Source organism: Ranitomeya variabilis, chromosome 5, assembly GCF_051348905.1.
Source record: "Ranitomeya variabilis isolate aRanVar5 chromosome 5, aRanVar5.hap1, whole genome shotgun sequence".
Taxonomy (NCBI): domain Eukaryota; kingdom Metazoa; phylum Chordata; class Amphibia; order Anura; family Dendrobatidae; genus Ranitomeya; species Ranitomeya variabilis.
In genome coordinates, this window is record NC_135236.1 from 343,862,050 (window position 1) to 343,875,131 (window position 13,082).

Below are 13,082 nucleotides of genomic sequence, written 5' to 3' on the forward strand. Positions count from 1 at the left end.
TGTGAATGAGGTTATTAGCAAAAACATTCACAGGCTGTTATATAACAAACAATGAATATACAATGAAGGCTTCAAAGTAATTCTTCCAGGCAGAGTTGTACAAACATTAGAATTCACCTCCAGCTACAAGTGAAAGAACATAGACACCATTAAATCTGGAAGAAAGATGCGCTGAAATAATATGCACCAAATTCAATAAGATTTGCCTCTTAATTTGGCAGATATTTCAACCACCATGCCTCACCGCAAAAATGTACTCAGTCAGAGAATATAATACCTTTCTATCACACGTTTGTAGGATAAATTATGATGAACTTAAGAGCAGAACTTGGTCATGCTCCCTCCTGCCTAAAATCTTCTCACTTTCAGTTGGTACAGGGGCGGACACAGACAGCTTGGGGCCCCTGTGCAGGAAATGTGCCTGGGCCCCCCTCCTTTTAAGGCGACAAAGCTAAGGGACTGTGCTATACATAAGTGAGTACACTTTATACTAAGGGACTGTGTTAGACATAATAATCGATAATAATGTCTTCCTCCACCTCCCACTGTTCTTAAACCCATTATAAATCCCCCGCATCCCATTATTGCCCTCTCCTCCCCCCCATGATTGACCTCTTCACCACCTCCATTATTGCTTTCTCCCCCACCACCCCATATCATTGCCCATTCCACCACCTCCATCATTGCCTCCTCCCCACCACCCCCATCATTGTCCTTTCCACTGCCACCATCATTTCCTCCTGCCCCACCACCCCTATCATTGACCTCTCCATCAACCCAATCATTGCCTTCGGCCCCGTCACCCCCATCATTGCCCTCTCCACCACCTACACACACACACAGCACCATTCACCTCTCTGCACACACATACCTCACCTCTGCTCACACCATCGCCAGCAGCTTCCTGTCTCACACAGCCGTGGCGCTAAATGATGATGTCATTCAGCGGCTACTGTGTGGCAGGAAGCAGGATGGATCCATTCCCTGCAGCTCCGCTGCCTTTTTTTCTTGCAGGCAGCGGAGCTGCAATCCCATGATGCCCCCCGGAGCCGGATAAACTGGCCAGATTGCCCTCATTATTAGCCACCCTGCAGGCAGGGACGGTTTTAGGCAAAGTGGGGCCCTAGGCAAAGTTTAAAATGGGGCCTCAAATCCTAACATATTGCACATCACACAGAAGCATTTCTGTTGTATTTACAAGCGCTGAGTTCAGGCCACTAAAGGAATGTGATCGACAATACTGAAGTTGTTCAACGCTTGTTTCCCAGCCTCTTTAAACCGTCTGAGGAAGAATGATGGGAACAGAACAATCATTAATAGATCACTAACAGATCACCATACAGTATCATGTTACCAGCAGCACACCTACAGTTTACACCGGCGATGTGCTGCTGAGAACAATGATTTCTGTTGGGGCATAACCAATCCAATCAATCGATGAATAGGCAGCATTTTACTTGTTTAGTATAATACACCTCATAGTCCTCAATATATTATAATGTGCACCACAGTCCTCCATATTGTAAAATACACACCGCATAATCCTCCATATAGTATAATACACTCCTCAGTCCTATAATTCACTTCCCACAGTATAATGCACCCCATAGTTCTTCATATAGTATAATGTATTCCCCATAGTCCTTGATACAGTATAATGCAGCCCACATATAGTATAATGCAGCCACCCCATCGAGCATAATGCAGCCACCCCACAGAGTATGATGTAACCCCCATGGAATATAATGCAGCCACCCTCATATAGTATAATGTAGCCCCCTCATAAAGTATGATGCAATCACCCCTCATAGAATATAAATATAATACAGCCCCCCATAGAATATAATACAGCCCACCTCCCCATAGAATATAATGTAGCCCCATCAAAGAGTATGATGCAATCCTCCCTCATAAAATCTAATACAGCCCCCCATAGAATATAATGCAGCCCCCCATAGAATATAATACAGCCCACCTCCCCATAGAATATAATGTAGCCCCCATAGAATATAATGCAGCCCCCCATAGTATATAACACAGCCTTCCCCATAGAATATAATGCACCCCCATAGTATATAACACAGCCTCCCCCTTAGAATATAATATATAATGTACCCACCTTAGTATACAACACAGCCCGCATAGTATACAGCACTGCCCGCATAGTATACAGCACTGCCCGCATAGTATACAGCACTGCCCGCATAGTATACAGCACAGCCTAATAGTATACAGAACAGCCTTATAGTATACAGCGCAGCCTCATAGTATACAGCACTGCCCGCAAAGTATACAGCGCAGCCTCATAGTATACAGAACAGCCTCATAGTATACAGCACAGCCTCATAGTATACAGCGCAGCCTCATAGTATACAGTGTAGCCTCATGGTATACAGCACACAGCCTCATGGTGTACAGCACTGCCTCATAGTATACAGCACAGCCTCATGGTATACAGCACACAGCCTCATGGTATACAGCACACAGCCTCATGGTATACAGCGCAGCCTCATAGTATACAGCACACTGTCTCATAGTATACAGCGCAGCTCTCCCCCCCAGAATGGCCCCACAGTCCAGTACTCACTGTTATAGAGTAAAAAAAACAACAAACAACACAGCACACTCCTCACCTCTCCTCGTGCCCACGCTGCTTCCAGTTCCTGCTCCTGCCGGCACACTGAGTGCGCGGCAGTGTCTGTCAGAGACAGAGCGGGGAATGATGAGAGAAGGAGCGTCAGCTGACGCTCTCTCCTCCATCATTGCTTTGAACTGTACCGGCAGATGCCGGTATAGTTAAATGCGGCGGGGGAGTCGGCGCTGGTGGCAGGCGGGCCCCCCTGCCTCACAGGGGCCCCATAGCAGCTGCGTGATGTGCCGCTAGCTGGGGGCCCCTGGGGGAGCGAGGACCTAGGCAGCTGCCTGCCCCTAATGCCGGCCCTGCCTGCAGGGGCCAACTGGAGCCTTCGGGCCCCTGTGCAGCTGCACAGGTTGAACTGGCGGTATGTCCGCCCATGCCTCTGTCTCTCTATCACCAATCTACAAAAATATGGGAAAAAAATCCCCAAAAATGCTTTTCTATGTAAAAATCTAAAAAAATTAAATATTACACACAGAACAAGTTACACATATTTAAAGACATGCACCCGTAGAGGGAATTTTTCAGTAGTTTTTTTTATGTAATTTGAGAGCAGCATAATAAAGAGCTAGAAACCCTGATTCCAGGGATGTGCAACATCAAAAAGTTTATTTATTTCAGTTCTTCAATACAAAAAATTAAACTCATATATTATGTAGAGTCATTACAAAACAGAGTCATTATCTCAGTAAATTAGAATAATTAACAAAAAAAACACCTGCAAAGGCATTTTAAAAGGTCCCTTAGTCTGTTTCAGTAGCTCCACAATCATGGGGAAGACTGCTGACTTGAAAGATGTCCAGAAGGCAGTCATTGACACACTCCACAAGGAGGGTAAGCCACTAAAGGCTGTTGTCATAGAAGCTAATGTTCACAGAGTGCTGTATCCAAGCATAATAATGGAAGGTTGAGTGGAAGGAAAAAGTGTGGTAGAAAAAGGTGCACAAGCAACCGGGATAACCGCAGCCTTGAAAGGATTGTTCAGAAAAGGCCATTTAAAAATTTGTGGGAGATTCACAAGGAGTGGACTGCTGCTGGAGTCATTGCTTCAAGAGCCGCCACACGCAGACGTATCCAGGACATGGGCAACAAGTGTCGCATTCCTTGTGACAAGCCACTCATGGCCAATAGATAATGACAGAAGCGTCTTACCTGGGCCAAGGAGAAGAAGAACTGGACTGTTGTCAGTGGTCCAAGGTGTTGTTTTCAGATGAAAGTAAATTTTGCATTTCATTTGGAAATCAAGGTCCCAGAGTCTGGAGGGAGAGCGGAGAGGCCACAATCCAAGCTGATGGAGGTCTAGTGTGAAGTTTCTACAATCAGTGATGGTTTGGGGAGCCATGTCATCTGCTGGTGTAGGTCCACTGCATTTTATCAAGACCAAAGTCAGCGCATCCATCTACGAGGACATTTTAGAGCACTTTGGAGATGGAAATGTCATTCTCCAGCAGGACTTGGCACCTGTCCACACTGCCAAAAGTACCAATACCTGGTTTATAAACAACAGTATCACTGTGCTTAATTGGTCAGCAAACTCGCCTGACCTTAACCCCATAGAGAATTTATGGGGTATTGTAAAGAGGAAGATGAGACACCAGACCCAACAATGCAGATGAGATGAAGGCTGCTATCAAAGCAACCCGGGCTTCCATAACACCTCAGCAGTGCCACAGGCTGATCGCCTCCATGCCACGACGCATTGATGCAGTAATTGATGCAAAAGGAGCCCCGACCAAGTATTGAGTGCATTTACTGATCACATATTTCAGTAGTTAAACAAGAAGTTTCCCAAGATAAATATCAAAAATAACAGGTCCAAATTCAAAAAGCATTATGAACACAAAAACCCCCAATAGGTGTAATTAAAGTAAAGTAAAGGGGATCAAAGAATATGTTCAACCATAAAATCAATTTTATTAATAGAAATTAACACTTAAAAATCTGAGCATATTATCACTACCAAAGCAGGAAAGTTAGGAGATCATAAGAGAAAGTATAAAAAGGGGTAAAAATATATAATTATATAATAATAAGTGTATGCAAAGCATAAGGCCCTGCCTAAATTGCACAAGTGAAATTGATGTAGAGGTAAGTTACAAAGGGTTAAAAGATGTGAAAAAGGCAGAGCAACAATAGGGAAAAGTATAAAGTGAAAAGTATGGTCCCCAATAACACAGATAAAAATATGTCTAAATGTGTCAACATACCATATGGCCATATAATAGAGAAAATAATTTTGTAGAAAGCTAATAATATCAATTATCAATTCATTAAATCAAATGATAAAATCCGTAACCTAATTGTCCACAAGCATCTACTGTATCATAATTAAATCAAGTCCATAAAGAGGTTCACAATCCCGGCTGTTGAACAGTCTATCAAGGCTCCATAATGTCTCATAGAAAAAAATAATAAAGAATTCACAGTCTAGCCAGAGACCATTTCTAGAGTTCATATATTCTGCAACAGATCCACGGAGTACAATAGCAGAGAAAAACAAGCTTGTTTGTAGGAAGACTTTCCTCCCCCAATTCTCCATCTCTTTATAGGATGAAAAATGTTCACAAAGTAGAAATCATCACATACATGGATATAGATAGGTGGATTAAAATCCAGCCTTCATGGCTGTATACTGCAGAGCAAACAAATATGAGTTAAAATCAATAAAAAAACACAAACCCACCTCCCAAAAGATGCCTCCATATTTCTAAAAAGGAACCAAATCCCAGATTTTCATTAAGCCTGGTCGGTACCCAATCTAAAAGTCCACTTGCTCTCACCGTAAGCGAGAGTTTTCTTGAGATCACCACTTCTCGGTCCCAAAAGAACTCTGAGAAGACTTGAATCCCTATGATGTAATTGTTGAAAATATCTTAGTAGGGTTTTAAATTGTTCAAGATCATCCTCTGTCCTAGATTTGTCCATGTCTCTTACATGTTCCTTGATACATACGTGAAGTTCTCTAGCAAAGAGACCAATGTAGATTTTCCCACCTGGACATCGGGCGTGATAGATCACCCATTAAATGGTGTCTGATGTCATATGTCTAATTTAATGACATTCCCCTGAAGGTAGCCCTCTCAGGTGTGTTCATAATTGTCAATAATTGTGTCCTGTCCTGTTTATGAGACTAGGACACCTGCTGATTGTGCTATGTCTTCACATGTCTGTGTGGATGTGACGTCATAAGTCGTCTGCACCATAAATAATATGGGAGTGAGCGGTGACATCTTACTCCTTTAATCCCCATTCTCCTGATGATGCCTGAGAGCGGGCGAAACATGTTGGGGGATTAATGTTTATAGATTTAGGGCGACAGGACCTGCATTACAATAACGGTGACAATCCGCCAGTATATAACTAATCGCTGACTGCAGCAGTAAATGGTACGGTGTATTCACTGCCTGTGACTGTGACACAATAGCACAAAGAAGCCGTAATAACAGGGTCATTTTCATTTATAGGGGTTTTAATTGTTTTCTTTGTGTTACATGTAAATAAAGCGATATTATAAAGAGGAAGAAGAAGATTTCGGTGACCCCAGAGATGAGCAGCAGTGACCCGTCCTTCCCATGGGTTGTGGTGGGATTACTGTAAATCACATGTGATGGGTTATTTGGAACGGTACAACCTGTATTATATATAGCACTGATGGCTTTATTATATACTGCCCCAATATCACCATATTCCTGGTAAGAGGTAATAATTGGTAGAAAGTGTTGGTTATACAGAGAATATAAAAGCTCAGGAAGAGTTTACAGCTCCGTGTATTCTGTCCATGGGGTGCAGTAGAGCCGGCTGGGTGGCACTGGGGGTAATAGGTGCGCACCACTTTGGTGGAATAGACTCTTGGGAGAAATGTTAAAGGGAAATGGGACATGGAGGAAATATGTGATAAGAAACATAGAAAAACTAATAAAAATATTAACTTTACAATACAAAAATAATGTAAGTTATAAAATGGAACGATGATGAAACACATAGAGGGATTAATAATCTAATATATAAACCACTGGAAGTCGCCATGAAGTTCTGTGCCATTCCTCTGGACTCTAAACTGTCACCCATGATGCCCACATCACAGTGTATAGGGCAGAGCAGGGACAGGAGCCGCTGCCTGGCAGGAGCCACCTGAGGAGAACCTGAGGGTTCCGTCACCTCTGACCTCTGGTCACCTGCACACGACCAACTGCCGTTTACTTTCAACTGTCGGCTGAAGTGATTGGACCGAGGTCTACAGGCGGGAAGAAATTACAGAGAATGGCGACTACTGGACGAGGAGAAGTGAGCGAGAAGAGGAGCGAGGAGAAGTGGCGCGAGGAGAAGAGGAAGAGGGAAGAGGACAGCGTGACCGGATTAAAGAAGAAAAGGAGACAAGACAACAGCGGATTGGAGGAGCCAACACCTGGATGCAGCGGAGACCCTGGATCATCCGGCCCCTATGCCAGACTTAACATCAGCCGCTTCAACATCCACCAGGTCCTAGGTAGAGGCGCCTTTGGCGAAGTAAGGCCTACATATTTATTTATTTGAAATCTGAGATTTGTCATATATCCCCATGAATTGTTGTCTGTTATCAGCCATGTCTTGCTTTGTTATTGCTCATTGTAGTGTCCTTCTGTGAGATGAGGTATAAGACATCACCATAGTTAGGGCTAGTGCTGCTATAACCTGGTATTCTTCTATACTGGAGGGTTCATCTCAGGGGTCACAGCTGTGGAGGGCAGGGGACATTATTTTTTTCTCCTATCAGGCTGCCATATTGTACATACATTTGTCTCTGTGTTTTTATTAAATCTAGATAATCAATGATATTTGGACCATACTAATGCCAATTCAATGCCTCTACTAATGCTTACTCTGTTTATTTCCATATGGTAACAGAGGAAAACCCTTTAAAAAGTCGTCATTTTAATTTTTATTTCATAAATCAATAGCAAACATGAAAATAAGCAGCTTTGTAATAATTCTAATCAGATAAATCTTCTTTCTCCACCAAGACTGATTTTTCATATTCTATATTCTCAATTTCTGGGTAAACTCTGTATTTAGTGAAGACAGATTGTTACATTACTGAGAGGAGATGACAGTTGGTGCCGATAATATTCTATGTAGTGGAGAGGAGGGGCTAAATGCAAAACTCCTCCCTCCTCCTCCCCCTCCCTTCTGCATAGAATATTATCAGCACCAACTGTCATCTCCCCTCAGTAATGTAACAATCTGTCTTCACTAAATACAGAGTTTACCCAGGTACATAGAATTTTGAAAATAAAAAATCAGTCCTGGCGGAGAAAGAAGCCGATTTGGCTGATAAAATGTATTACAAAGTTGAATATTTTCATGTGTATTATTGTTTTATGAACTAAATATTAAAATGACGAATATTTATTAAGACCTCTCCATAGCCCATCCATGGAGCAGGCAGTGCATTGTTCTGATAGATAGATCTGCTCCTCTACATGGTCCTGGTCACCAGCAGACTAAGCGATCACTCAGTTTTCTCATGCGCCTTGTGGACTACAAAATTGAGATCCTTCCACCCCTGCAGACACCTTCTAAGTATTCTCCATTTGTGTTTTTCAGGTGGTCCTGGCATCTGTCCCCGGCAGTAACATCAACGTGGCCATCAAAATGATCACCAAAAGGGACAACGAGGACACCATTTTGAGAGAGCGGCGGATACTCCTGGCGGCCAGACACTGCCCATTCCTGTGCCACCTCTATGCCGCACACCAGTCTCAGCACAGGGCATATTTCATCATGGAGTACCTGTCCGGTGGCAGCCTGGAGGATTTGATCAGGATGTGCGGCTGCCTGAACATCGGCAATGTGAGGTGAGAAAGCAGAGAATGTACCTAAAAGAGAACTAAGAGAAAGGGAAAAAACCTGAGGTCGGGGTGCAGCTAGGGGAGCACTGGCAGGGCATATATTTAGGGTGCTGGAAGCAGGAGGTGGGGTCCCATGGTATTTGGGGATTGCCAGAGAAGGATTTCATGACATTGATTCTGCACTCTGTTCTCTCCATCAGATTCTACACAGCAGAGATGGTAAGTGGCCTCCAGTTCCTCCACGGACACAACATCGTCCACCGGTAAGCAGAACTTTCCTCCTTCTCTCTGTCTCCTTTACAAGCTGTAGATATGGCCCCTGGCTTCCCTGGTGTCCTGCCGCCTATTCTGCCGTATTTTGTAGTGACCCATTTTCCATCTCTTGTATCACTGGACAGATTTCATATTTTGTTTTCTTCTTTCATTGCAGTGACATAAAGCCGGATAACATCATGTTGGATGCAGATGGCCACATCCGTATCATCGACCTTGGGCTTGCCCAAGATGGCGTCTCCTCCTCCAAAAACATCTCTGGAGTGACGGGCACTTTCCATTACATGGCCCCTGAGGTGCATCGTAGAAAGCGGTACGGCGCAGCAGTGGACTGGTGGAGCCTGGGGATTGTGGTGTCCAGGATGGCAGCAGGGCGATATCCATTTTACAACGGCCCCATCAAGCAAATGGCTTTCAAATCCATCATCAACGAGAAGCCAAAATTTCCAACTTGGCTTGATGCTGACGTGAAACATCTCATCAAGAAGCTGCTGCGCAAAGACCCTCAGACACGCCTGGGTGTGAGCGGGAACATCCGAGAGCATCCATTCTTTACCACCATCGGCTGGGAGGATCTGGAGGAAAGGAGAGTAGAGCCACCATTTACACCATTCAGGCCAGTTCTGGAGAACCACCATCTGCAGTGGCCGGAGCACACAGTCCTTCACCCCGTGGCCGGATTTACGTACGTGTCACCAAGCTGGACCCGGTAAGTATCTCCTCCTCTGGGGATAACACTCATCAGGTGCTGTTCTCCCATTGTGATAATCATCATCATCCATCTTACCTTTTTTCACTTTTTCTGACAGTGACTTTATGTTTCTATTTTTCTTAGGTGGATGAAAAGATCTGGACTGTGAAAGAATTCACGACCATCTGGTGAGTGACCGATGTGATGTACACACAGGACACATATTATGTCAGTACATTGTATCTGATGTTATATAGCAGAATGGTTCATTATAAAGACCATTCCCCTATTATAACAGAAGATCCGGTAGATAGAAGATTTCCTGTCTTCCTCTTATGTCTTGCAGGATGAGCCTGTGCCAACTGCCCAGAACTTCATGCCTCCCGACCTGTGCCTCATGTCTCTGCTGCTGTATGTCACATCGGCTGCCCTTCAACATCATCTCTCTCTATACCATCTTCATGCTGGACCACTGCCATTGCTGCCCCAGACCCTTGACCTCCTGGGCTGGCATCTAACATCCCTCCAGCCCAAAGATCTTCTACCCCAGGAGCGGCCTGTGCTAAGTTTCCATCTGGTGAGTTCAGGAACAATAGTCGCACCTTTCAGTCCTGGGTCCGCTGAGCAGCAGCATGTAAGGAGCGGCCATTATCCCTGAACTCACCTTAGCACAGGCCTGGTAAGTATCGCACCCATCACACATCACCCACACTACATGGTCAGTGCAGGTCCCCACACTACATCATCACTACAGGCATACACATAGCACACAGTACATATCAGCACATAGATGTAGGACATAGATCGGCTTCTGATCCTGGGATTTAATCTGATCGCCATATTTGGGGTCAGGAAGGAATTTTTTCCCTTATTATGAGGACAATTGGCCCATTCCTCATAGGGGGTTTTCGCCTTCCTCTGGATCTACACGGCCTTAAATAGGTTTAGTATAATAGATTAATAAGTAGAATCACACACTAGTAGTACAAAAAAAGTTATAATAAAATAAAATGTTCTTACTTTAAAAGAAAAAATAGTTCCTATAAATAATAATTAGTCCAAGTAAAGAAACATACATATTATTTTACATGACAGGTATATTACACAGGTTAGGTACATTACACAGGTTAGGTACATTACACAGGTCAGGTATCAGCCTTTGATCTTGGGATTCATTCTGATCGCCATATTTGGGGTCAGGAAGGAATTTTTCCCCCTGATATGAGGATAATTGGCCGATTCCTCACAGGGGGTTTTCGCCTTCCTCTGGATCAACACGGCCGATACATATATTTAGTGTCATAGGTTAATAAGTAAGTGTACACTTTTAGAGCATAAAAAAGATACAAAATAAAATATTATTAGTTGAAAAAAATGTTTCCTAACCAAATATAGACATAAATTAGTCCAAACATGCTACCAGATTAGTAGGAAGAAAATAATACAACACATTTTTTTACTTTAATCTCATCGGTTCATTATCAGCCCTTGATCCTGGGATTTATTCTGACCGCCATACTTTATTTGGGGTCAGGAAGGAATTTTCCCCCCTGATATGAGGATAATTGGCCGATTCCTCACAGGGGGTTTTCGCCTTCCTCTGGACCAACACGCCCCATAGATAGGTTTAGTAAAATAGAATAAATAAGTAGCTTCTTATGTTTATAATAAAAAATATATAATTTATGTAAAATAATAATATAATATTTTGGATTTACAATAATATAGTCGCCACAAATATAAACGTAAATTAGCCGAAAAATAGAAATTACTTTTATATTTTTATACAATAAACATTTATATAATAATAATATAATAATAATTTTAAATAATATATATGTTTTAAATTAAACTAACGTATACACATTAGCTATCAGCCCTTGATCCTGGGATTTATTCTGACCACCGTACTTTATTTGGGGTCAGGAAGGAATTTCCCCCCCTGATATGAGGATAATTGGCCGATTCCTCACAGGGGGTTTTCGCCTTCCTCTGGACCAATACGGCCCATAGATAGGTTTAGTGTGATAGATGAATAATTTACACACATACATGATATATAATATATAATAACCTCATCTATAAATAAAATCTTCTTTTTACCCCTATACCTTTGTGTTGTCTTTACTCCATTGCTCGGCCATGTAGTCATTATTATACTGCCCCCTATGTCTGGTGGGCGCATACAGCAGTGTCCCCCACACTCCAGGCCTCACGGCCCCAACACATCATGGTGTCAGGATTTCCTTCGTATTTCTCGGGGGAGAGAACCTGCGGCAGCTTCTGAGGCCTCGATAATAATTCCATCCTCAGTGCAAAATGAAGGAAATCCTGACACCATGATGTGTTGGGGCCGTGAGGACTGGAGTTTGGGGATCAATATCACACATGAGACAAAGCTGGATGAGCCCCGATATCATTATATCCTATGGGGATAAATCAGCTAATTGCCCTGATTCCTGGGAGTGTCAGGTCCAGAGCAGGAGACTCTGAGGCCTTTCTCCATTTCCGCTAATAAATGAGAACACTGAGCCGCTCCGTCCTCTATTACCTCAGAACTTCCTAACTGGACAGAGAAGAATGGGTTTCCTAAACCAGACCCCCATATCATAGACAGCCAGTCTGATTACATCCTCCAGAAAAGATTAATGAAGAAGGAGAATCCCCTGCAGAGAGGCGTCCACAGCAAGAGATGTGATAGTAACAGCTTTTGTGTCATTTCCTAGTGATCTGTATCTGGAAATTAAGGATGACAATCAAAATGGCCGCCATTATCGCTCCTACAGGGGACATCACTAAGTTTTCATACACCCTGAACAGTACATGGTGTAATGACACATCCCCTCACATTACCACTGTTACAGAGGTGCCATAAAGCTCTCATAGATCCATGGTCAGCATTAGGGGTAGGCAGACTTGGCATCTGCCTAGTACCCTCACTCCTCCAGGGGCCCCCAGCCAGTGGTATACCGTTAATAGCGGCATACCACGCAGCCGCTAATACCGGCACACCATGAGGCCACTAAGGGATCTGTGGGTCAGGGGATGCCGATACAGTTGAAAGCAATGATAGAGGAGAGAGCGTCATCTGAAGCTCCCTCTCCCATCATTCCCCTCTATGTCTGACGCAGTGGGTATGTGATGACGTCAATTAATCGCGCACCATGCTATGCCGGGCAGTGGAGCTGCTGAGACGCTCTGCAGCAGCGGGGGAACTAGGAGGAGAGGTGAGTATTGTATTTTTTTTCATATATTAGTGAGTACGTGCAGCCATAATACTGCAGGACAGTTGGGCTACATGATACTCTATGGGGTGGCTGCATTATACGCTATGGCAGTGTTCCCCAACTCCGGTCCTCAAGAGCCACCAACAGGTCATGTTTTCAGGTTTTCCTTAGTATTGCACAAGTGATGGAATTATTGCCTGTGCAGGTGATGCAATTATTACCTCTTCAATATTAAGGAAATCCTGAAAACATGACCTGTTGGTGGCTCTTGAGGACCAGAGTTGGGGAACACTGCTCTATGGGGTGCCTACATTATACTCTATGTAGTGGCTGCATTATACTCTGAGGGGGGATGCATTATACTCTGAGGGGGCTCCATCATACTCTATCAATGACTATGGAGTGCATTATCCTTTATGGGGGCT

General features: G+C 43.6%; 1 protein-coding gene across 1 annotated transcript in view; it reads left to right on the forward strand.

The window, feature by feature from the left end:
* Positions 1-9,730, forward strand: part of LOC143775011 (protein kinase C delta type-like) — an 84,891-nt gene extending 75,161 nt beyond the window's left edge. Inside the window, exons 3-6 of the mRNA XM_077262827.1 lie at positions 8,222-8,472; positions 8,667-8,729; positions 8,897-9,448; positions 9,575-9,730. Of these exons, the coding sequence (XP_077118942.1) occupies positions 8,222-8,472; positions 8,667-8,729; positions 8,897-9,448; positions 9,575-9,599 (891 nt within the window). The 3' untranslated portion in view covers positions 9,600-9,730. The remainder of the gene's footprint in view (positions 1-8,221; positions 8,473-8,666; positions 8,730-8,896; positions 9,449-9,574) is intronic.
* The last annotated feature ends 3,352 nt before the right edge of the window (positions 9,731-13,082 follow it).